The 25,623-nt window shown below is 35.4% G+C and overlaps 1 protein-coding gene across 2 annotated transcripts in view; it reads left to right on the top strand.

Moving 5' to 3' along the window:
• The window catches only part of LRRTM4 (leucine rich repeat transmembrane neuronal 4), a 794,848-nt gene that overhangs the window by 330,210 nt on the left and 439,015 nt on the right, over positions 1 to 25,623 (top strand). For both annotated transcript variants that reach the window (XM_004612009.2, XM_055122572.1), the window contains one exon: positions 10,949 to 11,011. In XM_004612009.2, coding sequence (XP_004612066.2) covers positions 10,949 to 11,011 — 63 coding nt within the window. The remainder of the gene's footprint in view (positions 1 to 10,948; positions 11,012 to 25,623) is intronic.

Here is a 25,623-nt window from a genome sequence, read left to right as displayed (position 1 = left end):
GTGTTGATTAGAATTGCTATGACACTAATTTGGAATAAATCACTTGGATTAGTAAATCAATCTGCAAACTTGAGACAAAATTTTGACTGATAAAAATCTTCAAATAACATCCTTTTATTTTAATGAAGTACAGTGAAGTTTATTATGTGATCAGCAGGTACAAAGACATATTTGCTTTCATAGAAATTACAGTGCATTTCTCGGTCACTTCATTTCTCAAAGCTGAGTTCACCAGAGTAAATACAAATCTTATTTGTAAAAATAAGACAAATATTGTATAAAAAATTGGTCCAAAATTCAGTTACACATGACCTAATATGCACATTACCAACTTAGAGTTTTTGAATCAGCACAGCATGTTATAAATTAGGGTAACACACTTAAAAATCAAGTGACAAATTGGAATTCTAAAACTAGTGTGGTAAATTATCGTTTTCTTGATAAAAAAGAAGTCTGATTACATTTCTTTATGTTCATTTATTTTGTATGTAAAATCTGAAACAATATACTACCATGTGAACTATTACTTAAAATTATATCAACAGCTTGGTATTCATTTGGTAATAGTTCTAAAAATATTGGATTTGCACTTTAACAGAATGTCTTCTGCCTAATATGGTATTACTATTGCTATTTTAGCAGCTCTGATGGCTTTGTTAAATAGTCAAAACAAAATTATGTTCTTTTTAAAACATATTCTGTCACTGTCATCCCGTTGTTCATCGATTTGCTCGAGTGGGCACCAGTAACATCTCCATTGTGAGATTTGTTACTCTTTTTGGCATATCAAATATGCCACAAGTAGCTTGCCAGGTTCTGCCATGCGGGTGAGATATTCTCAGTAGTTTGCCAGGCTCTCCGAGAGGGGCGGAGGAATCAAACCTGGGTCAGCCACATGCAAAGCAAATGCCCTACCCACTGTGCCATTGCTCCAGGATGAGCTTAGCAAGTGAAAAATCAAAAGACACTGACAAATGCTTTCTAGCCCCAAGAACAGGAAGAATGCCCCCAGCCCCCCTAGTTGGGAATGATAGTCCAGCAGGGAGGATGTTTGCCTTGCATGCTGCTGGCCTGGGTACTGGTTACCCTCAACACCACCAAGGTTGATTCCTGAGTCAGGAGTGACCCCTGAACAACTCTGGGTGGGGCTCAAAACTTCTCCCACTAGAGGAAAAAGAATGGGCCCCAAGGTCACTTTGATGAGAGAAACCCACCATTTAGCTTTGATTCCTTTGTAATGAGCCTATGAAAGGAGGCCAACAAAGGGCCTGCCTGGGGATATTCCCAGTAGAATCCCCCCCCTCCACCAACTCCTCCCAACCCTACCCCCTTGGCAACCCTCTTAGCAAAGCACTTTTACCTAGGTAGAAGCCTTGTGTGAGAGCAGGTTGGAAAAAGGAAAAGGGGAAACACACATATGCCGCTCAAGCCCGTGCTCTGCTTGTTCCCAGGAGCCTGAGCTCATATGTTGGCCGCATCTCCCCCCTTGAGTTGTGTAATTTCATATCCAGTTCTGGGATGTGTGTAGGTTTTTTTATCCACCCTTGGAAAAGCCCGGGTTGTCTCCTGAGCACCTTTACTCTCCATTCTCTACCACTGTTCTCTCCTTCCTTCCTTTCAAAAACCTCCAAATAAAATCTGTTTTACTTCACTGCTCGTCTACTTCTGAAATTCTTTTCTGAGAGGTGAGACAAAAACCCAGGAGCCCTCGGTCCCAGGTGGCAGAGGCAGATGGGGAGAAAGTGACAGTCTTTCTCTTTACTACTTCACATAAGCCACCCCCGCCACTTTGCAATCCCTTTCCTGGCCTTTAGTTTCTGTCAGCGCCAGGGGGAGGTGGGTCCATCCTTCTCTAGGTCTGTTGCCAGCCAGGAGATAGTCTAAGGGGTCTTAGTTCCAGTTTTCTGAAAAGCTGGACTTTTGAAAATTTCAGACTATCGATATTTCCTAGGAAATTGATTATCATAGCTTGAGGAAGGGGGCCTTCCCTATTCACCTGCCTGCCTACATCAAAAGTAGACCATCCACCACTCCCAACCCTAGCCCCCAGCAGACTTTTACCGAGGTGGAAGCCCCAAGTAGGGCAGGTTGGAAAAACCTGGTAAAACCACCTTGAACAAAGGAAGGGCCACACTTGCTGCCCAAAGCTATGTGCTGCTTTTGCCCTCTTGGTCCAGCACATGTCCTGGACCATATATTATTTTGTCATTTCAGTAATGTTTTGTGATATTTTTCCCCCTACACACGTAGGTCACAAACCCTACATACTCTTTGCATTTTGACATATATGTTTGATAAAGAGAGAAATGATTAATATCCATGAGGACCAACAGACATATTAATCATTGTTTCAAACTACAGAGACCTTATTTCTAAGTTGTAACAAAAATTTTCATAAATAGTTAATGCACATGATACCATCTAATTAAAGCTTTAATTACATGGAGGTAATGAAAACAGTTGCATGTAATAATATAGTTGTTTAATTTTATTTATATGACATTTATTATATAAAATAAATATTGGTAGAATATCTAAATTATCTAAAAAATACCCAGGGAAAATTAAATTTCTTCTCTAGTAGCAGTAAAATGTCAGGAAAAGTTACTATAAGAAGGACCCTCAAAATTGACCATGTCAGGGGCCAGAGAGATGTACAACCAGCAGGGCATTTGACTGGTGCAAAGCTGACACGGATTCCATCCCTGTCATTCCATATGGTCCCTGAATAACAGCAGGAGTAATTCCTGAGTGCATAGCTAGTGCAGAGCCAGGAGTAACCCCAGAGCATTGCCAGGTGCTCCCCCTCACCTAAACAAAACAAACACACACAAAATTGACCATAGCAAATCAAAGTGAATTCACTCACTGAGCGTATTTTTTTCTGCAAATACTAATGATAGAATTAGAAAAACTCATTGTGATGATAATTTCTAGAACTTTTTTATTTGAATATTTTATTTGAATATTTTGTCAGCCAGGACTAAAGTTTTAGTCAATCACTTGTTTATTTGCTCTCATTTTACTTTCCTCTCCATTTCTTTGTCCATGTGTTTCCTACTGGTTTCATTAATGTTGGCAGGACTGGAGGATAGAAAAATTATAGACGCCTGAATTTTCCTTCCAATCTCCGTGTCTTTATGCTAGAAGGGCAGATATTACATTTGCTATCATTCAGTGACCTACTGGATCAGTCCATAACAATCCAGATCTTTTTTGTTTCTGTTTTTGGGTCACATCCGGCAATGCACAGGGGTTACTCCTGGCTCATGAACTCAGGAATTACTCCTGCTTGAGGGACCATATGGGATGCTGGGATTCGAACTAGGGTAGCCGTGTGCAAGGCAAATGCCCTACCCACTGTGCTATTGCTCAAGCCCCAACATTGCAGATCTTGGGTGCTGATCTTGTACTCCTTTTCTGGTAGCACTGTCTTTTATTTGTATACTGTTCTTTTTTGCATCAGAATTGGGGACACATTCTATCTATATAGTTGCTCTTTGGGTTTCTCTTCCTCAGTTTCCAACTTTTTTCAGTACATCTGTAATAAACTCACCTTATACACTTGTTTTATGAAATACCTGGCTCTCTATTCACAGAAGAACCTTGGTCTCTAAAGAACTTTGTTCCTAGGGAGGCATTAGTGTATAAAGACTGTGCTGTTGCCTCATTGCATCTTCCAAGTAATTGGTTCTTTTTTAATTTTTTTTTATTTTTTAATGGATGCCAAAAGCAAAGATACCACGAATACTGTTCAAGTAATTGGTTCTTACCATGTCTGTTAATCCTTTGCTCAGAAGATTTTGCTATGTTTACTAGATAGTAGAGATAGTGCATTTTATCTTATTCCATGCTCCATATAGATAATTCATGCAGTCAGATTTTTTTAGAATAGCATAAAATTAACTGATACAAGAGATAAGCCTTAATTAATGAGAACTAATTAGCTCAATGCCCTCAGGTTCAACTTCTAAGCTCTCAGTTTATGATGTAACTTCATAGACATCATGAGATAGTGAAAACGCAAGGCGGGGAATGTCAAATTAAGAGTCAGACAGAATTTGATTAGAGCTTTGTTTATACCATTAACATGCTGTGTGATTTAGGATTAGGATGGACAAAACAGGGATAGAATGTGATAAAATGAGACTTAGTTGAAAAGATATATATATATATATATATATATATAATTATGCATGGCTACTAAGTGAAGAAAAGACAAAATGATAATGCATACTTTACATTAGTGGTTAATTTATTACAAAATCTCCATCCTCATTCTTAACTTATTTTAATGCAATATATTTTTTTTCTAAGAATTAGTTTGCTCTATATGTTCTAGCATAAACTAGTCAAAGTAAAACTTTGAGCAGGAAAAAAAATAGAGAAAAAAATCTTTTGGAACTTCAGATAGCAGTAAAATCAGGACTACCCCCCCCCCCTGCTTTTGTTTGGCTATTATCGGATAAGAAACATAAATGATCTTAGTAAGGGGAATGAGGGGAAAGACCACGTTAACCTCAGAGGTGATAAAAGAAAGCTAAAACTATTTGTTCTTGTAATCATTTGCATATTAGAAATCATCACCCACAAAATTCTTGTTATTCCTGGAAATGAATAATTGGAATAGGTGTGGTGGAATCTCACAATGAATCATATAAGGAAGTGGGCAGAAAAAAATATATGACTGCATTCTGGGTTGCTAACAGAAACTTTTGAAACTAGGATTCAGTGAGTTACTCTTAATAAGGAAGAACTGTAGAATGTGAAGTAGCTTTCATAGGGCTTTGCTTTTGTGTCCTGCTGTTATCATTATCCAAAACATAAATAAGCTGTTTTCACCTTGTTCGCAGTTTCTCCTAATGGCTTTTTCTAGATAAAAGTATTTTCAAGGTGTGATTATTGAGGTCACATCATTGTTTCAACATAATTGTTTTTTGTTGCCTTTTATTCCACAAAATGGCATAAGAATATGACACTTCGCTAGGACCTGATTTTTGTTGTCATTTTCTATTTAGCTAAATAAATTAGATTCAATAAAAAGTGATACTGACAACATGTTTTAGTAGTCCATTAAATAACTTTATTAAATTGTACCAAAGTTGATAATGCATAGTTCTAAGACATATTTTTTTATAAAAAGGAAATTGATCCAATAGTAATCATACTGTGCTTTTTGTGGTCTGGTTGGCATTCAGCTGGCTAGCTTTCTTCTTATATCCAACTGCTGCTCAATTATACTACTTACACTGAATGCTAACTAGTACTAAAATGATAACTAACAGCTGTACATTTAAAATCACCTGAAATATTTACCTAAAAAAATGATGCGTCCTCCCCATTGTAAGAAATTCTGAAGTAGTATTCATGTGTGAGGTGCATTGACAGTGGATTTTAAAATCAGCTTGGTTCGATTTTTATATATTTATTTATTTTTGTAGCGGGGACAAAAAAGGGAGGGGAACCATAATCTGCAACTATCTTCTATAATGATTTTATATAAACTTGATATATTATATGACCATTCAAAGTCTAAAAATCTTTCAGAAATTGGAATGGATGAAACCCAGATAAGGACATAAAGTTGGTGAAAAGGAGGGAAGGATATTCGAGAAAAGGAGGAGTTTAACTGGATAAATATAGAACAAATTAATGTGGAGTCTAGACAGAGTGAAATAACTTGGAAAAAATGTGGGTTCTAAGTTTTAGGCATTAAATCACAGAATCTTTTCAACTATGTAATGTGTGAGTTTTATTTTTTTAATAATGATATTTAGAGCCATGTGAGACAGCTCAGAGATCAGGAAGCATCCCTTGCACATGCAAGGACCTGAATTCTATCTCAAATATATTATTTGGGTTGATCTTATAAGGATAACCACCTTTTGCTTTTGTTTGGGCTGAACCATCCCAGCTCTGCTCAGCCTCCTCATTCCTGGCTCTGTCCTCAGCAGTAACTCCTGGAGGGTCTCTGGGACCATTTGCAGTTTCTGAAAGGGTTTTGAGTCCACTGCATGCAAGGCAAGCTCCTTATTGGCTCCTTACTCTCTCTCCAAACTCAAGAACAACATTTCCAGGTTTCTGACCTTGGAATTTTCTGACCAATTATTTTAAATATACGGTATGGCTTAATTTCTAGTCTAACTTCATATTTCCCACTCCCCACGGTTTCACATAAGCAATGACTTTAATTTTCAGCCTCCACTAACTCTTCTTTTTTTTTTTTGCTTTTTAGGTCACACCTGGCAATGCACAGGGGTTACTCCTGGCTTTGCACTCAGGAATTACCCCTGGCGCTGCTCAGGGGACCATATGGGATGCTGGGATTCGAACCCGGGTCAGCCGCGTGTAAGGCAAACGCCCTATCCACTGTGCTATCACTCCAGCCCTGCCTTCACTAACTCCTGTCTTGCCTCTCCAAAGAGAGATAATCTAATCTCATACTTTGAAGATAATTATTACTATTTCATTTTCTGCTCCAACAGTTGACCAAATTATCTAGCTAGTGATTTTCCTTCTTCCTATCTCATTCAGGGTTCAGAAGTACTCTTCTTGCTACAATCATTTTTATTTTCTTTGAATCCCCAATATTGCCTGTCTCCCCACATAGTGAATGACTCCTTCTCAACATAATTATTCACTATACCTGTCATAAAATTGTTGAAACTTCCTCTCTGAAGAAATAAGTCAAAGAAGAAAAATACGAGAAAAATACCTACCAGGAAAATATCTAAGGAGAAAATAGAGAAGAAAAAAAATGAAGATAAATGCTGGACAACAAATGTTCATAAGTTCTCCCCACTCAAAAAAAATTTGAGGAGGATTGTGAAAAGTATATGAGGTGAAAAGTGTGAAGAAAAATTCCCGATAAGAAATCTCATAATAAATATCTATTGGAGAAATATGAAAAATGCCTATGAGGAGGAAATCTGAGGAGAAATATTTGAGGGGAAATGTGATATATATCTGAGGGGAGGGCTCTGGTGATTTAGTTTTTTTTGTTTGGGAGATGATATAAAAATTACTTATAATACCTAGTTACCACGTAATTGGCTATTGGATTGTTTTTCTCCCTATTAGGTTCTATATATCTTAAAAAAAAAAAGCAAACATTTACTGATCAGAATCCAACAAACAATGGGATATTGGGGGCTGGAGTGATAGCACATTGGGTAGAGCATTTACCTTGCACGTGGCTGATTTGGGTTCGATTCCCAGCACCCCATATGTTCCCCTGAGCACCAAAAGAAGTAATTCCTGAGTGCAAAGCCAGGAGTAACTCCTGAGCATCGCTGGGTGTGACCCCAAAAGCAAAAAAAAAAAACCAAAAAACACAATGGAATATTAAAAATAAAACACTTCCCATACAGGAAAATTTTGGTATGATTTATTTTGAAATTGCTGATAGGACACATAATTCTTAGATTATGTATCACTGTATCACTGTCATCCCATTGTTCATCGATTTACTCGAGCAGGCTCCAGTAATGTCTTGATTTATCCTAGCCCTGAGATTTTATCAGCTTCTTCTTATTCGTCTTTCCCAGTGATTGAAGGCTCCTTTCAGAGGAATGATACTGTTATTGTTACTGTATTTGGCAGATCGAATACACAACGGGGAGCTTGCCAGGCTCTTCCATATGGGCAGGATACCCTCGGTAGCTTGCTGGGCTCTCTGATAGGTGTGTGTGTGTGTGTGTGTGTGTGTGTGTGTGTGTGTATACACACATATATATGTATGTATATATATTTCCCTTTATGATAATGTGTCCAGGAATATGTTCACTCAAGCATGAGGCTTGGCCCGAGAGTGTGTAAAGTGGCCAGGAGTGTGGCAGCGATTGGGTAATGGAGGTCAGCTGCCAGGGCTGAGTCCCTTGGGGTGGGGAAGGCTCTCACCAGCCCCCCCTCTGGGGCACCCCTGCTGTGGAGTCTGGTGACATGGTTATGGGGGCCTCCTTTTATTCCCCCTTCTGGGAGAAGCAGCTGTGAATTCTGGAGGGTGGCTGATGAGGAGATTATCTGGTGTCGGCAGGAGGTGGCTTATGGGTGTGACCCCCTGATTGTTGGAGATTGGGGGAAGCAGGCAGAGGATCTCTAAATCTGGATCCTATTGAGCTCAGAGTCCAAGATCACAAAGATCCACAATGCCTGGGTTCTGTGGGAATCTGCTCATGTGTGAGGCTCGGCCTAAGCATGTGGAAAGTAGCCTGGAGTATGGTGGAGGTTGGGTAGTGGAGGTCAGCTGCTGGGGCTGGGTCCCTTGGGGCTGGGAGGGCTCTCACCTGTGCCCCTCTGGGATGCCCCAGTGGCATGGTATGGGGGCCTCATTTTATGCTCCCTTCTGGGAGAAGCAGCCGTGAGTTCTGGAGGGTGACTGATGAGGAGATTATCAGATTATGTATAAATCAAAAAAATTAAGGAGTCTGGGTTTGATCCGTGGCATCATGTGGTTCCCAAGTTCTACCAGAAGTAACTCCCAATCACAGAGTTGGGAGTAGTCTCTCACCGTAACCATATGGTATTCCCTCCAAAACATATCAAGGGGAACCTAGGTTAAAATCTCGGTTAAAACTTTATATAGCCTAGTAATTGTTATTATATCTTTAATTATAAATATCTGACACACCCTGGAAAGCTACCTCAGTAATTATACAAATGTATTACAAATATCCAAATGCTGTGAGTTCAGGTAAGCAAGTGGAATCTGCTTTGACATAGCCTGCTTCCCACTCTGCATCAGATATAGCCTGACTCAACCCTGACAACAAGGAGAGCTGAAGATACATATGTGTATTTCAAAAGTTTCTTGAAAAGAAAAAAAAAAATCAGGAAAGCTAAAATGTTCCATAAATTTCAATTAGCTATAAACAGTTAAGAAGTGGAAGTGAAATTCTGCATGGAATGGTTGGGGTTTAGCCAGTACATCACTTGTGAGTGATCCATGAGTAACGTCACTGCCTCTATTCCAGTGACAGAAGTACATAGAGTCTTGGCAGGGCTCTTTTATCCAGTTGATAATTGTGGATTCCAATTTAAATGAACTGTTTTTGAAGTGAAACATGACCAATACTGTTTTAACACTTTTTTTGTACTCTTTCAATAAAATCATTTGGTCAGCAGTGGGGTGGGGTGGAGTGTTGAGAAAATAAACAGACTGCATATTCAACCAAAGGATTTTTAAATCATTATGTAGCATTCAGAAAAGAAAATCTTTAGCAACATCAATATTAATGTGTCTGAAGTTAGTTTCTTTGTTTGTTTATTTATTTATTTATTTATTTATTTATTTATTTCCGGTGGTCTTTGGGGAACTCTGCTCGGAATGGGGAGGGAAGCTGGAGCCCATCCCCTCCGAGGGGCCCCAGGGCAGACAGCCAGGTGTGCGGGCAAGAAACTCTCTGCATCACTATCTTCTGAGAACTTAAAAGCAAGTTTCTCTCTGGATGTTGGCAGTTGATGGGATTACACACACCTGGGTTCCTCTGCTACTATATCTTTAGCCTACTTCTCCCTCTGGGAGAAATTGGCAATTTTCTGAGAGTTTCCTGCCCACATGGGACAGCCTTGCAAACTTCACATGGTGTATTCATATGCAAAATCAAGTAACAAGCTGGATCTCATTGCCTTGACCCTGAAGAGCCCCCAGTGCAACATCGTTAGGAGGGCTGAGTCGAGATAGACTTCTAAAATCTCAGAGAAAGGATGAAATGAGATGTTACTGAGCCCACCGAGAAATTGGTGATTAATGGGATTTTGTGATTTATTTATTTATTTATTTATGTCTGTGTGTGTTTATTCATGATTCAAAACAAAATTGCTACATTCTCCTTAGTATAGTTTATATTAGTAACCTAAAAGTGGTAGTAAAAAATTCCCATAAAATTGTTCTGTTTTTGAGTCTTCATCCAGTGGTTCTCAGGGCTTGCTCTTAATTCTATGCTGAAGAATCTCTCCTGTAGGGCTCAAGTACCCTACTGGATGCCGGGATTGAACCCCAATTGGATGAATGAAAGGCAAGCACCTTACTCGTTGACAATCCTGAGATTTACTTTTGTTTTGATTTTGATTTTATTTTAGGAAGATTGATTTCCAGTACTGTGAATGCTAAGAGACTCTTGCATATAACTCTTCAGCATCTCAGTCTTTACCACATTGTCCAGTTCTCTCCATGGTTGCCCCAATGACCACCCTCCTCCCCCCTGCCACCACCCCCCCCCCAACCTCCAACCTCATGGTAAACTTCCTTCTGAAGACCAGCTTTCATTTTCTGTTGCAACAGAACATGTCTTTATTTCCTTTCTTTTCTCAAATATATAAAAGCTAATTCTATATTTGTCCTTCTCTTTCTAACTAAATTAACTCAGCATGCTAACTCTTTAGATCCTTTAAAATTTGAATATCCAAATTGCTATTGTGCAGAAAAGCTAAAGGACCCTGTTCCACCCCAGCCTCATGTTAATCCATTCTCCTTCTCCCTATTTAGGTGGAGCCTTATTTTCTCCCTTGATCCTTTTCTACTCATATTCCTTTCTGAGAGTCTTTAACTGGGCTGTGACTTTGATCTGATATTCTGTGCCCCCCTAACCCCCCACCCTGTCAAAGACTAGTAACTTCTCATTGTTTATCTCTGGAATTAAAAATTATTATGTTTATTGGAGATAATCATGACTTCCTAATCTAAAATCACACCTTTGTTATCTCATTCCTCTGCATCCTATTATGCTGTATTACTTTCTTCCCACAAATCTTTCAGATATGTTATATCTCATTCTTTAATCTCTTATTTTTTCTCTTTTTCTATGGACTATAACTTTCATGAAAACAAAAGAGCTAATCTAATAATCCCACTATGATATCCATCTAATGTAAAATAAGCACTGCACATACTGTGTGAATGAATGATTGAATGTTTCATGCACTACATATAAACCTTGTCTTATTCCAGGAATGGAAACATGTTTATGGCCTTCCAGTGGATAAGCAATCACCTTTTAGATTTCCAAGCATGGTGAGTTATAAATCTCGCAAATTAGTTCTATACTTTTGTAATACCAAAAGATTTATACTTTCACTTCACAATAATTTTATATAAGACCTAAGCTAGAAAATATCATACCAGTTACAGAGTTACTAGTGCTGTATTCAGAGACTTTCCTAAGCAGTGGTGAGTAGGTTGTAATGCTAAGCATTTAAGAGTTAATATATTTATATATACTTAGTCCATGCTTAGTATTTTGCCTGAAGTAGACCGTAGAGTAGAGAAGCATCGATATTTTATAATTTTCTAAGAAATAGAACAGGAAAATGAATGGTTTTTCACAATGTACCACAAAAAATATGATGACAAAGGAATGGCAAAATGTTTGGAAGACACAAGATTGAAGCACTTGACTCATTAATATGTCTAAGAAATTTTCCCAAAAGTGGTATTAAATGTGAGACTAAAATAATGAATAGGAATTAGTAAGGGAAATCCATGTGTGCACCTGGCCTGATCTACCAACTAGAATAACTGCTGGCAATCAATGTTCAGAATGCCTCATTTTATTTCAAAGAAAAATTGATTCGGTTTTCTTTCTAAAGTAACCCATCTGATTACCACCAATGCCAGCTCCACCATCACCACAAACATCATTATTATCATTATAATTTATTAAATATCTACTCATAAGCATTGTTACCATAACTATGTTTTTTAAAAGAAATCTTTATATCAACTCTGGTATTGCTAACATAATTTTTTTTTAAATAAACTTATATGAACCTTGGTACTAATAGGAATGATCACAGCTCTTCCACCCTTTCTAGGATAAGAACATAGGGTTCTATTCTGTGTTGGTCTTAGTGATGCAGGAGACAGCCTCCTTTACTTGTAACATTGACTATATATCAATATATACAATGAATAATGCATTCTTCATTATTTAAAGCCTAGGTCTCAATCTAGCACTGACCTTTTGAATTCCAGGTTATTTTAAATAATAGAATCAGGTCCTTATCACATAGGTTTACTTATTATTTTGCCTCAGTGATTTGTTCTGTAGACCTAGTGTGATGAACAGTTTTCAAGCAACCATTGTTAGAAAAAATATTAATTGTTCTTTGAGTTTCAGCTTCTTTCAAACTATTTCAATGAAGCAGATTAAATCTTTAATGTAACTTTATGCTAGAACATTTTGAACAGAACTTCTTTGGACAAGATTGAAGTTACTGTCACTGACTATATGTGCATCTCCTGTGAAGATTATTCATTATCACTGAACCAAACTTCTGTAATTCACTCTCTTTTACTTATTCCTACAGATTAAAATACTTTGTTATTTATACATTAAAAAGTTAGTCATGTTTGCTAGGCTATTAATCTGGAATGGGTTAAACCCCAGTTTTAAAAGCCCTTCTATAATCTCATCTTGACTTAAGCTAAGTGGATACTAAGCACTTACTATCTACGGGATCTCAGTTTCAACTTAGACGTGATGTTTTTCAACAGTGACTGTGTGGTCCAGTTCTTTCAGTCCTTTTCTTTTTTTCCTTACCATTGTTTATTTAAAAAAAAACATACAGCAACTTTTTGAAACCGACTTAAGGTCTTTAGTTTTACTTAAATTCTTTAGGTTATACTTAAGACTGATGCAACTTCAGTTTTAATCACTTGAAATACTATTGTTAGCTCTAAACTACTTGAGTAGTTTCCCTTCACTGTCTTCCTAGAGAGGGTCCTATCTTCCCTAGAGAAAATGAATATCCAGACTCCAATGTAAAACAGTAATCTTATTTGAGTGACCAGGTCCAGATACATAACAGAAAATTACAGACATTTATAGATATATAAAGTATGTGGTACAGTTACTAGTTTGACTCTTGCTAATAATGGTAATTGATAGTAATGTGTTTTATGAGAGTTTGTCAGACTTGGAAGCATGAGGACTAAAATCTCCCAACTAATATGACAAGGTTTTCCTAATTTCAGCTAATCTGATTCAGTTTCTCATTTCACTTTCCATGTAAATAAAGTACAATAATCAGCAGAAGTGGTGACTTTAAAACATAGCTGGGAAAATGAAGCATCTGGGAGTCCCAGAGAGCTTTGATAAGTTTGTTCTAGTCACTGTCTCCAGTGTCTGGGACCACTTCTATTTCTAGCACCCTTTTACCGTTACTGACAACATTCCCAGTTGAATTGAATAATTTACCCTCTCACCTGACAGCAGCTGTCATTACAAAAATTGCCAAGCCAATTCTGAGAGCACCTGCACAATGGGGGGGACTTAAACTTTTAACAACCTTCAAAAAGCCTAGATTCCTCACCATCTCCTGTCAGCTTGTACATGAGCTCATCTTTTAGTAGCAAAAAAGTTGGCAGATTAGAAGATTATATATGACAGATCTGAAATGGTATCTCTGACATCCTTTCTGAGTAGTATTTCTAAAAAGAAGCAAAATAAAAATCATATTTAGAAATTAAGTACTTTACAGAATAAAGAAGATTGGGATGAGGGCTAACTATGGCTATTTCATTGATCTACAATAGTATACGAGTGAATGGTAATTATGAATATTACAAGAGTAATCAAAAATGATGTGTTTATTGACATATGTTTGGTTTTTGTTTTATGCTTATGTCATTTATTTCAGAAGGGATATTAACATTGCCAGGATGCTAACATTTTGAGTATAGCTTTATTCCTTGAAAAATTACTTCCTCTTTGTCTGCATTCTGTTTCTAGAAGTGAATTATACTATGCTATGTATACTAATAGTGTATATTGAACAACCTAATTTTTTGTGTTTTATAAAAAATGTGGTCAACCAACCATGATATTTTTCTTCATTTATTCTATAATTTTTAATGTTTTTTCCTGGTGAGAATTACTCATTTTTCAAAAAATATTCAATTTATCACATATGTATCAGGCATTCATACCACATAAGCAAAGTTAGTACATGGGCTTTGACAAATTATAGTCAAAGTAAACAAAATGTAATAGTTTGGTTTTATTGTTGTGGACAAAGTTGTTATAGGACACTTATTTTGAATTCTAAAACTCTAAAACAAAACTTGGACAAAACAATGCCTAAAAAATGGGCAAAACTTGCCCATTACTACCTGTGCAGTTAGGCTTAAAATTACAATTTATCAATCAGTGCATTGGAGTCTTACTTACTTAAATATTTTTTTTTCTATTTTCTTTGATACTTTTTGTTCTTTCTTTGAAATTTCCACTTCTTTTTTCTTTTTAAACCAGTTCCTTCTACCTCAAATCATTTATTTTTAAAGGCCAAGGACATGTTTTATATTTACTTGATGATTCACCATTCACTTATTTACACCTGCTTTGAGGACTTGGAAGGAATTTTGCCCCAGGTTTGCTCTTATGTGCACATAGAATATTCTGATTGGGAATGAGAATGGGAAGATAGTTGTGGCAAGTGGAGGTGAAAATTATAAACTTACATTTTATAATTTGTAATTCATTTAAAAAAGATTCTATCTAGTTCTCTTCTAACAGTTTAATGAGGTAAAAGAAAATAGTCTTCATATTAAATTAAAGTTCATAATTAAAGTGCACATTGAACACTCACCAAATAGAACATATGCAGTGAAGTTAATTTTCTCCATTTAGTGAACAGATTACCTTGGTAAATGACATCATGATTTTCTAGGAGCCAGATTACTTGAAGTCAAATCCTGACTGTACCATTAGTTAGCCATTCCATCGGTCAATTGCTTGGTCTTTGCACTTTTTCTTTTTTAAAAATGAGCTGAACAATAGTGTAAGCCATAGAAGGTGGTTGTTGGGTCTAAATAAGTAATATATGCAGAATAAATAAATACTTTATTTAGAAGATACTGAATAAGAATTTTCTATATTTGTTTTTGTTTTGTTTTGGGTTCCATACCCAGTGATGCTCAGGAGACCATTAGGGATTTTGGGGATCAAATCCAGGTTGATTACATGCAAGGCCAACGTCCTATCATTCCAGACCCTGCTATATTTGTTGTTGTTAAGTGTTATCCCTGGCATTTAGCTCAGTGTCCTCATAGAACAATTTAGTCAATACATTTATAGGGGGTTATCTAATAATACCGAATGAGTTAGCACAAAAAGTTTACTAGATTCCATCGACTCAGCTGAACCTCAGAGGAGGAGAGGATAACCGCTATGAAATAGTCTCCAAAGATAAAAAATATAAGCAGGATAGAAAAAAACTACAGGGAGGGCAATACAAATATTGACAGAACATGAACATGTAGCATTTTCAGAATGTGGAGGACGCTCATTATAAATCAGGGAAAATGCACATGAAGCGTTATGATCATTAAGAAGGCTGTAGACTGAATGAGTGTTCAGATTTTTCCATGACTTGATAGTTTTTTTCCATGTTAAAAAAAAAAAAACCTAGACGAGTTCTTGTAGAAGAGTCTTTAGAAAGAGTGACTTTGTTCTAAAATACAAGAGTAAAGATCATTCAGAAGTTTGGAACATGTTGATGGTGGGAAGAAATGAAGTCATTGATTGAATCGATATATAACTAAAAACAGATTTTGAATGGGGTTCACACTCAGCTGTGCTCTGTTTCCTCCTGGCTCTGTGCTCCTGACTGCCCACAGATCACTCTGGCAGTGCTCTAGCGGTCATATGGGGTGCTGTCCATAAAGCCTGGGATGGAAGTGTGCAAGGCAAATGCACAATTCACTGTAAACTTTCTCTGACCTAGCAATATGATCTTTTAAAAGGTCTCATTTATATGTTCTTTGCCAAAGTTTTTGGTCTTTATTTATTTATTTATTTATTTATTTATTTATTTATTTATTTATTTATTTATTTATTTTTTGCTCCAAAAACTTTCATGCCTTGGTTCCATATAGTGAATGTTCCATTACATTTGATAGATCGCTAGTCTAAATTTAACAGTCATTCTCATATAAATAAAAGGTTAGAATTGAAAACAAGCCTAACCACATTGCATCTGAAACTAAAGGAAGTAAAAATATTTATGATTTCTCAGCCAATAGCATTGCCTAGCTGAGCTATGATGGCTCCTACCAAACATTTAGCTTCTCCTTTTGACAGCAGCCTAAACTAAGGGAAACTGAACTCTTAGGCCCCTCCATGTCATGATGCAGTAGCTATTCTGGTAAGAGAGCGCTCTAGGTAACTCAATGTCACTAACAGGTCAGAGAACCAGACCATTTTGTTGTGGAACCTCCAAAGTGGAACTTCCCTGGCTCTTAATCAGGGAGCAGGAGGCTGCGAAAATTAAAACCTAGATTGCCTAGAGAATGCTCAATGAATAAAACAATTCTCAGTACGCAGGCCATACACATACACACACACACACACACACACACACACACACATACAGAGGAAAAGTTTTAACAAACTTAAGGTACAAGAGTTTTACTGTGCTGCAACATGATTTAGTATCATCTGCTTCTCAAATGACTGAAACAATAGAAAAAAATGTTTTCTATTGTGTGAACATATAAAATATATGGCATGTGTATGTGTATATATATGGATATAATGCATGTATTTTTTTCTCTTAAGAATGTACTTTTTCTTTTAAGATTAGAAACAAAATCTAGTGGAAGCAGAATTCAAACATTGTTTCTCTAGTGATATATGTATGCAAATTAGACCTGGAATACTCTCTATTACTTTGGAAGGCATGAACATTTCAATAAATGAAAGAAATAATTAAACTTATGTCACTATATCATATTGACATGCTAGGTAGGTGGATGGGATTTTTAAATATACCTCAGTCTGCTATGTTACCTCTCATCTAATTTATACTTTCAATCTTATTTATTGTATAAAGACATATAGTATGCTATTTTATACATATAATAGTTTAACCTCAATTATATTAAAATTACATTGATGTATTCGAATAGCAATTTATGATTTCTTTTTCTTTTGCCTGACTATCTCTATGATACCATTTGAAATTACAGCAATTTATGTTGTTTATCACTTCAAATAATACAGCTATATGGAAAAAATAATGAGAACTTTAATATTCTGTTTTTTGTTATAAGTATAGATAATAAAGATTAAACAGTGTATCAGATTCATCTTTTTATTTTCTTGTATGACCTCAATATTCTTAACATGAATTTCCTTGGAACACTTCATAGTTTCTTAATTTATTTTGATCAGTTAATGTGAAATCAAAATGATTTCTACAAAGATTAGAAGCAAAACAAAGAGGACCTCTCTCTCCACTGTTATTCCACATTATAGTAGACATACAAATTTAAGATGATTCATATTAAAATAAGCTTATTTATATCAACAAAGAAAAACATTTCAATTGTAATTTTATATTTAGAAATTAACACATGAAATCAATTGAAGGCTACCAAGAAATGAAGGGGAAAATATTCAGTATGTACAGAAAATTGGAATAACTAAAGGATAAGAATAACTTTTCTTTTGGTAGAGAAGAGAATTTGACTTAATAATGTCTAAGGTTATTTTTAACCTCTGAGTTTAGGTAGAGAGAATATAGAATTCTAAATAGTCTTTCTAAAATAATGGCTATTATCATGCTGTAGGTCTCAAATATTTTAATCTATAAAATATCTGAATGAAATATTTTATATTTGAATGAAAATTTTTTGAATGAAAATTCCTATTATGAGTGAAAATCAAATTATGTGGCCTAATATAGCAAAACTCTTTGTAAATTTATCATCAATAATCAATCAAACAAACAGTGCTCAGACTTTTCTCCTGGCTGTGTTGTCAGGGATCACTCCTGGAGGACTCTGGGTACCATACGTGATGTCATGTTTTGAACCACAGTCAGGTGCATGCAAAGCAAATGCCCAAACAGCTCTACTATCACTCTAGCCCCAAATAACATTATATATCGACAAGGAAAATATGGTATGTACTATGCATATTTGTCACTGTGATTTAGCAATATATATTACTTATTCACATTTATCACTGTGGTTTAGTAATATATGTAGATACACATATATGTATCATATATGTATGTATATATATTTGTTGTAAAAGAAATTTTTGTTTTTTTATCATAGAAAACTGACTATATTTAGCTCACTATTTACTTAGCCTCAGCCATTGAATGTGGTCCTAGAAATACCCACATTACATTTAAAGGAGTCTAAATAAAATTAGATAAAATAAAACATAGCCTTTTTATCCCTCTTGGAGAACTGACAAGGTACCAAGAGTTTGTTGCCTTCATGGGAGAGCCTTGCAAGCTTCTCATGGTGTATTAATATCCCAAAATACAGTAAAAAAATATATGTATACCTCTTGGAGAGCCTGGAAAGCTACTGAGAATATCCCACCCACATGGCAGAGCCTGGCAAGCTACCTGTGGCATATTCAATATGCCAAAAACAGTAACAAAAGGTCTCATTCCCCTGACCCTGAAAAAGCCTCCAGTAGTCAGAAAAGACGAGTAAGGAGAGGCTGCTAAAATCTCAGGGCTGAGTGTAATAGAGATGTTACTGGTGCCCGCTTGAATAAATCGACAAAGAACGGGATGACAGTGATACAATGGAATAAAATTAGAAGTTTTTCAAAATGCAGGTGCAGTTATTGATATACTTTATTTGTTAGATAAAGAGAAAGATGTTCAGGACTGGGTGTATAGCTTAGAGTTGGAGAAAGCGCCTTGTGTTCCTGAGACCCTGGTTTCCATGCCTAGGCAACAAAAGAAACCAACTAAAATTATACGAACTCCCCCACTCTCTATCCTCAGAACTGATAACAGTTGCCTCCTTCTAACCCCCAAAAGACATAATATCATAATAAGTAAAGGTTTCCTACTGCTTTTCAAAAAAGTGTATGCGCACTGTGATTCTCAGATGTACTGGAGCAGATCAGCAAGTTGTCCTGTGTCAATTTCTATAACAACGTGAATTAAGCAGATTGTATCAGCAAATTTCTTTGCTTAAATCCCAGTGATATGGAACATACATTTACCTGATACTGCAACTTCTAATAAAACTTCTGTATAGCATAAGCAGAAAATGTATGGAACATATTTGCTGATTTGACTTTCCTAAAAGTACTTTATCAATATAATATTTATCTTTTATTTTTTTGGGGGGTGGGAATACCCAGTAATGCTCAAGAAGTACCTCGGGCTTTGTTTTGGAGGTTTTTCCTCCTGAAGAGTTGGGTTCAGTCCACACATCAAGGTAACCATCTTAATCCATGCATTAAAGGTACGAAGTGAGTGACTCACTCACTTCACATGACTCATCTTTTAGGTGAATAGGATATCCTTTAGGAAAAAAGAAAATGTTGGTAAAACAACCACCATCCTCTTATATAGAATTACAGCATCAGATAAGATCTTACATGACGGATCTTAAATATAGTAATATTGAAAATACTAAAATATACCAAAATGCTAAAATGAAAATATCTAATTCTGAGATCAAGGACATTCATTCTTTCAAAGAAATCTGAATCAAACATTTTCTATAAAGTTCCAACATGACGTGCAATTCTAACATGTATCAGAGATTCACTGCTTAAATGAATTGAATATTTTACTACCATGAACAATGTGAATCAGTTTTGTATGCAATGAATCTAGTCATCAGTTTGTATTTTTGAAAAGCATTATAAAATTTACATTAATGAATGTTACTACTTGCTGATATTATTAGGAGACAGAATTGGGGGTGAGGGATTTAGCAGCTTTTTAAAGGCATGTCTCTTAATGCTGCCAATCTGTCTTACTATTTTTCCATTTTCTACCTTAATCATACCACCCATAACTCTTAAACATACCACCCATAACTCTAAGACTTAGTATTCCTTGAGATTTTGTTGTGGGAGTTACAAATTATGTTGTAAGCCAAATTTCTCTACACTACTAGCAGCTGCACATGAGTATTAATTGCCCAATACAAATCTCTTTTTAAAACTGTTTGAGGGATCATGTAATTGAAACCCAGATACTACAGAAACACCATTTGGATAGGAAGTTATTTTATGCCAACTAATTTTTATACTAGAGAATTATGTCTTTCTTATTTGAGATCTATGACATTTTAATTGGATTGAACTTTGTCATTGTTTTAATAACCTCATTATTTTCTTTCTTTAGAAAGGCAGAGGTTTCCTAGTGAATATTGGCATAGTTTTCTGATTTATGTTTCATTTGGCAAACACTTATTGAGTGGTTTATATGTCTCTTGTGATGCACCAAACAGAGAATTCACACAAATCCTGTACTTAAGAACAAAATCCAGCAAGAGAATTGAGAGATAAACTTTCCGGAGGAGGAAACATCTTCCAACATTTCAACTAATAGCAGTGTTGCAGAATAGAAAGATCAGATATAGATAATGCAAGCATATTATGGTATTATTATCAATACACTTTATTATTATTAATTATTCTATTGCATCATTAAATTAAACTATTATTAAGCACACTGTTATATATATATGCCAGAAGAGGAAGGCACAGAATATAAATTAAAATTCTCACTAACTAGCTTGATTAAAGTTTATGGGATGCAGGTGAATGTGATTGGAAAGTGAGATATTAGCTCCATCCTGCTACTTTGTGGTATTGTGCTATTAAATATATGTTCTTTTCTACCTAGGAGTTGGGTCTTTATTTAAAATGGAATCAAAATAAGTGGAAAACGTATTTCAAATGCTGTAAATAAAGCATTTATTTATAAGAAAATGATACAAAAATTTAAGGGGACTGAAAGTATGTATGATATGTCGTGAACATGATATTCAATACATACTTCTGGTGTAAATGATAGAAACAACACAAATGTGCACAATTATGTTTATAAAGGATACAAAGATGAAGAATGCCACAGAAAATTAAAATTTCTCTCTCAAAATGAATAAACAAATAAAAAGTAATCATACAGCTTAAATCTCTTGGTGGCTTTATGCCAAACTATGCATTGAAGGTTCATAACCTTACTGTAAATCAAGGTCTCATTCTGGCCAACTAAAGCTTGGAATAGTTCAGTAACTTGCCTGATGATACACAACTTTTAACTGGGTAAACAGGTGTTTTACTAGGTCAGTTTGACTTGGATTTCATGATTCTAATGATTGCCATTATACTCCAACTGCCTGCTCTATCTAGCCCTTGAGATGAAGTACTAAAATACGTATGAGATTTTTGGTCAGGGTTCGAGCTGAGGTGCTTCCCCGATGCCAGCAATAAAGGAGATAGTTTTTGCTCTTGAGCATCATGAACTTAAATTAAGAAGTTTTCCACAGAAATAGTAAATAATATTGGAGTTACTAAATATTAATCAAATATTAAATATTAAATACCTAATACCCGTTAGATGTAAATGTATATTCTATCTTTCTGATTGTAAACTCTATTCTCAAGGAAACAGGTAATAGAATATTTATGCAGTAAAAACTTGCATTTTTCTTGGTGGGGGGCAAACAGACCAACACTCAGCTTATTTCTGGCTCTGCGCTCAGTTACCACAACTGGTGCAACTCTCATGGGACTATATGTAGTGTCAGGGACAAAATTGGGGTTGGTTGAGAACAAGACAAATACCCATTCCCCTGAATTCACGACTCCTTCCCATGACTTCACTTTTATATAAAAAAAATACAAACTTATTTATGTGGAAGCATCTCCCAATTCTGCTTGCTTTATTTTTGGTTCAGATATGATGAAAGCAAAGAGGGCATGATGTCCCAGAAAAATCCCAAGGATGCACATGGAACTTCGGGTATAGTATTGATTGATTCGAATCCTTTTTGGAAGTTGCTGATATTACCTACATAACGCAATAAACTTTGAATGGGGTAGAACCTATAGTTCTACTTTTCATCACTTTAAAAATGTATAAATAAGTGTTTTTAAAATATTCACAGAATACAAGGAACTGTATTCTGTGCTCCAGTGATGTCTCTGTAGGGACTTTGTGATAAGTAGTAATGAAATCTCAGAATTGCTTTTTCTTGCACCAGGAACAGTAAGGGAGGCTATGATAAACTTTTTTAAAACATGTTTCTCATTTTATTTGTAAAATGGATCATGGGTCTGGAGAGACAGTTGAGAATCGAGAAGGTTGGGTATTTACCTTGCATGCACCTCACCCAGGATTGATGCTTGCACAGTATATGGTTCCCTGAACCCCACCAGAAATGCAGAGCCTGAATGTAGAGCCACGAGAAAGCTATGAGCACTTCCAGGTGTGCCACCGCCCTGAATAAGAATACAAAGGAAATCGTTATGTTTTTGAATTGTGGCTATTAAATGAAGTAATACATGTAAAGCATTACATAAACATATAAATATAGGAAAAGAAAATGCAAATAAGATGAATTTGAAAAGATAAATTTCTAATATATTCACTTTGAAGAATTCTGGATCATGAGCTTTAGCTCCAAGAAAAAATGGACTAGCATTCTCATAAATTGGAAAGAAGTACAATATATTAGTAATGCTTGTAAATATTCAAGGAAAATATTGAAAGCTCTGGGCCATAGTATAATTTTAGTACTTCATTAGTTGGCATATTTATGTCTGGTGTAATTTAATATATTTTCATAATAGCTTTAATTAAGTTAAAATAAATTTAATGGATAAAAAATTAAAAATATATCTGCAACACTGGAAATGGAAATAGCACTAATTTTATAATCTTTAATATATGCATGCTTATATTTGATACACATACTACTCTAGGAATAATTCAAAATGGTTTTGTTGTGCTTTCCCAGTTCTATCATTATTGCTTCAACTTTTCACTTCAATATTTTTGTCCCTTTTGAAAAACATTACTTGTTCAATTAACTTTATAAATAATTTTATAATTATAAAGAACTTGATATTTTTGTTTTATTTTAATAAGACATTTATTATGCAGTTTTCTATTAGTTCTTTCAAATAATCAACTTTTATAACATTATTTGCAAATAGCTGTTTTTATTTAGTTATATGATTATATTTAGGTAAAATCATCAATATGAGTTTACATTTATTACATGTATTTACAAGGCCTGATTTTGGTTTACATATTTTTCCACTTTAACCTTTCAATGTACTAAAGTTTTATTATTAAATGTGCTAAGTTTTATTATTACCTTTCTTTTTTTGACCAATGTCAGAGATTTGGTGGTAAAGTTTTTGTATTTTTCTCATTGTTTTGTGATACATCTAAAGGTTTGGAGGATAAGTTTACCCTAGAATCTTTGAACACATATTGTAGCTTAGTCAAACAAAATTCTGAATCTACTCCTACTAAGTCATAGGTAATACTAAATTATCTCTCTTCCTATGTAATATAAAAACTTTCAAATAATTTAACATCCTCTACTAATTTTATTTCTGCATTTAAATATCACAGTATTTGTTGAGAAGCCACAGATTTTACCTCCAGATTGTTCTTAAACAAGTAGGGCTTTTATTTCCCGTGTTTCTATTGATTTTGTTCACTGTCATTCTACCAATTTTTAGATATTTGCTCTGAATATTTTGTTTTTTATTTATGATATTTTTATTTCTACCACCCAGTTTTAAAATTTGATATCAAATAGTTACATTTTCCCTTATCACTGCATCACTGTATCAATGTCATCCCATTGGTCATCAATTTGCTTGAGTGGGCACCAGTACTGCCTCCATTCATCCTAGCCCTGAGATTTTAGTAGCCTCTCTTTACTTGTTCTTCCCAGCAGTGCCGTATTGGGGGCTCTTTCAGGGCAAGGGGAATGAGACCCATCATTGTTACTGTATTTGGCATATTGAATATGCCACAGGGAGCTTGCCAGGCTCTGCCCTGTGGGCAGGATGCTCTTGGTAACTTGCCAGGTTCTCTGAGAGGGAGAACTAGGCTATAAGAGCTTCCGAGAGCATTGTTTTATAGTCTCTGGATGTTGGCCGTTGATGGGATTACATGGTGCCAGAGGCAGTTTGTGGGTGTGGCTGCAAAGCTACTGGAAAATGGGGGGTCTGGGTGGAGGAGGCCCAGTCCTGATCCGAGCAGGTTTGGAGATCTAACTCAGTCGGTAGAGCATGAGACTACAAAAATAAACATGAATATTTCAGGAGGCAGAGTTCAGGCTTGGAATTCTCAAATAAATCAAAAAACCATAAAGCATTATAATCACTAACTTTAAAAGTATGAGTGGGTATTGCTTGAACAATAAATCCTAATATCTATGTGTGTATATATATGTATAGATATGTATGTATATTTATAATGCCCTGAGCTTCTTCAGGGGAGACCCCTATCACTAAGATAGGAATAGCCCCTGAGTACTAACTACTTAGTATGGCACCAGGTAGGAAACAAAATAAGACAAAATAGCATCTATGCATTGCCTTTATTCCCCCTAATGAATCTCCGCCATGTTTTCATAATTGTTTGCTATTTCCATAGAAGAGTTTTCAGTTTATCTGAAAGATTGCATTCAATTTTGGTTTTATCAGTGGAATTATCATTAATTCTTTGTTGACTGATGCTGTTGTCTTGGTCTTGAAACACTTTGGAATTACTATCTTCTTTCCTTTTTTCCTGTTTTTCAAACAAAAGTATTTCCTTTTCTTTTTTCCTGTTTTTCAAGCAAAAGCAATTCATTGGCCCTGGAATGGGGGGCTCTATGCTGTCTCTGGTAATTTGGTGAATTCTTTAAGTCCCTATTAATTTGAAACTTCTTATTTCCTCCTTGCAACCTCTGCTCTGCCCTGCTCCACCATCTGTCATTTATAATAATCAGAGATTACGCTCTCAAGCTGCTTTCATGTGCAGTGAAATCTCCAGATATTTGTCAAAACATCTACCCGAGTTGCCCTTCTGTCTTGGAGGCAACGCTCTATGCAACGTTTATAGTATTTTTGGTCAAATTATTTGGAAGTAAGGACAAATTAATTAATTAAATCTACTCACAGTCTTCACTCCATATGCCTGTTGAGTCTTCCAAATATCTTTAAAGAAAAAAAGTGAAAGAACTTTACCAGAATTAAATGTAAAGCTATAAAGGCTTAATTTTATATAATAATTAGAATTATACTGAGATATCACATAATTTAGCATTAATAATCACATATGCCTGACTCTGAGTATGTTTACTTTGGAAGAAAATGGACTAAAATATTTCATAATATTCCATACCCACTCTCTTTTAAATTGGATTTTGTGATAGCCTCTTAATGCAACCTTTATGGTTATCATCAATTTATAGCACAGTGGTATAGTGGAGACAATCAAAATTTTCTTCAAATGTAAATGAAGATAAAATCAGCATATAGAACATCATGGCATCATAATGACCTCTACTTCTTTCTGCAAGAAAAATTATAGAAGTTATATTTTATGGCAACAAGTATCTTACATAAATTTCTTTACAAATCTATGAATTAGGAAGAACTTCTCCCTTTTTGGAGAAGGAAGTCAGTAGTTAAAGAGAGGTTTAAACTACTTATTCACATAACACGATTGAGTGGCCAGAACGTAAGTTTATACCATGGGACTTCATAACTATACTCTGTACTGTATTAATAACGTGACAATAGCTTCTCTGAGTACAAAACATAAATAGGAAATGAACAGGTAAGTTTATGTATACCAGTTTGCATGATTATGTATCCATTTTCAGAGAACCAC

Source organism: Sorex araneus, chromosome X, assembly GCF_027595985.1.
Source record: "Sorex araneus isolate mSorAra2 chromosome X, mSorAra2.pri, whole genome shotgun sequence".
NCBI classification, from domain to species: Eukaryota; Metazoa; Chordata; class Mammalia; order Eulipotyphla; family Soricidae; genus Sorex; species Sorex araneus.
The sequence above is the reverse complement of the archived record's forward strand: the minus strand, read 5'-3'. Positions and strand labels throughout refer to the sequence as shown.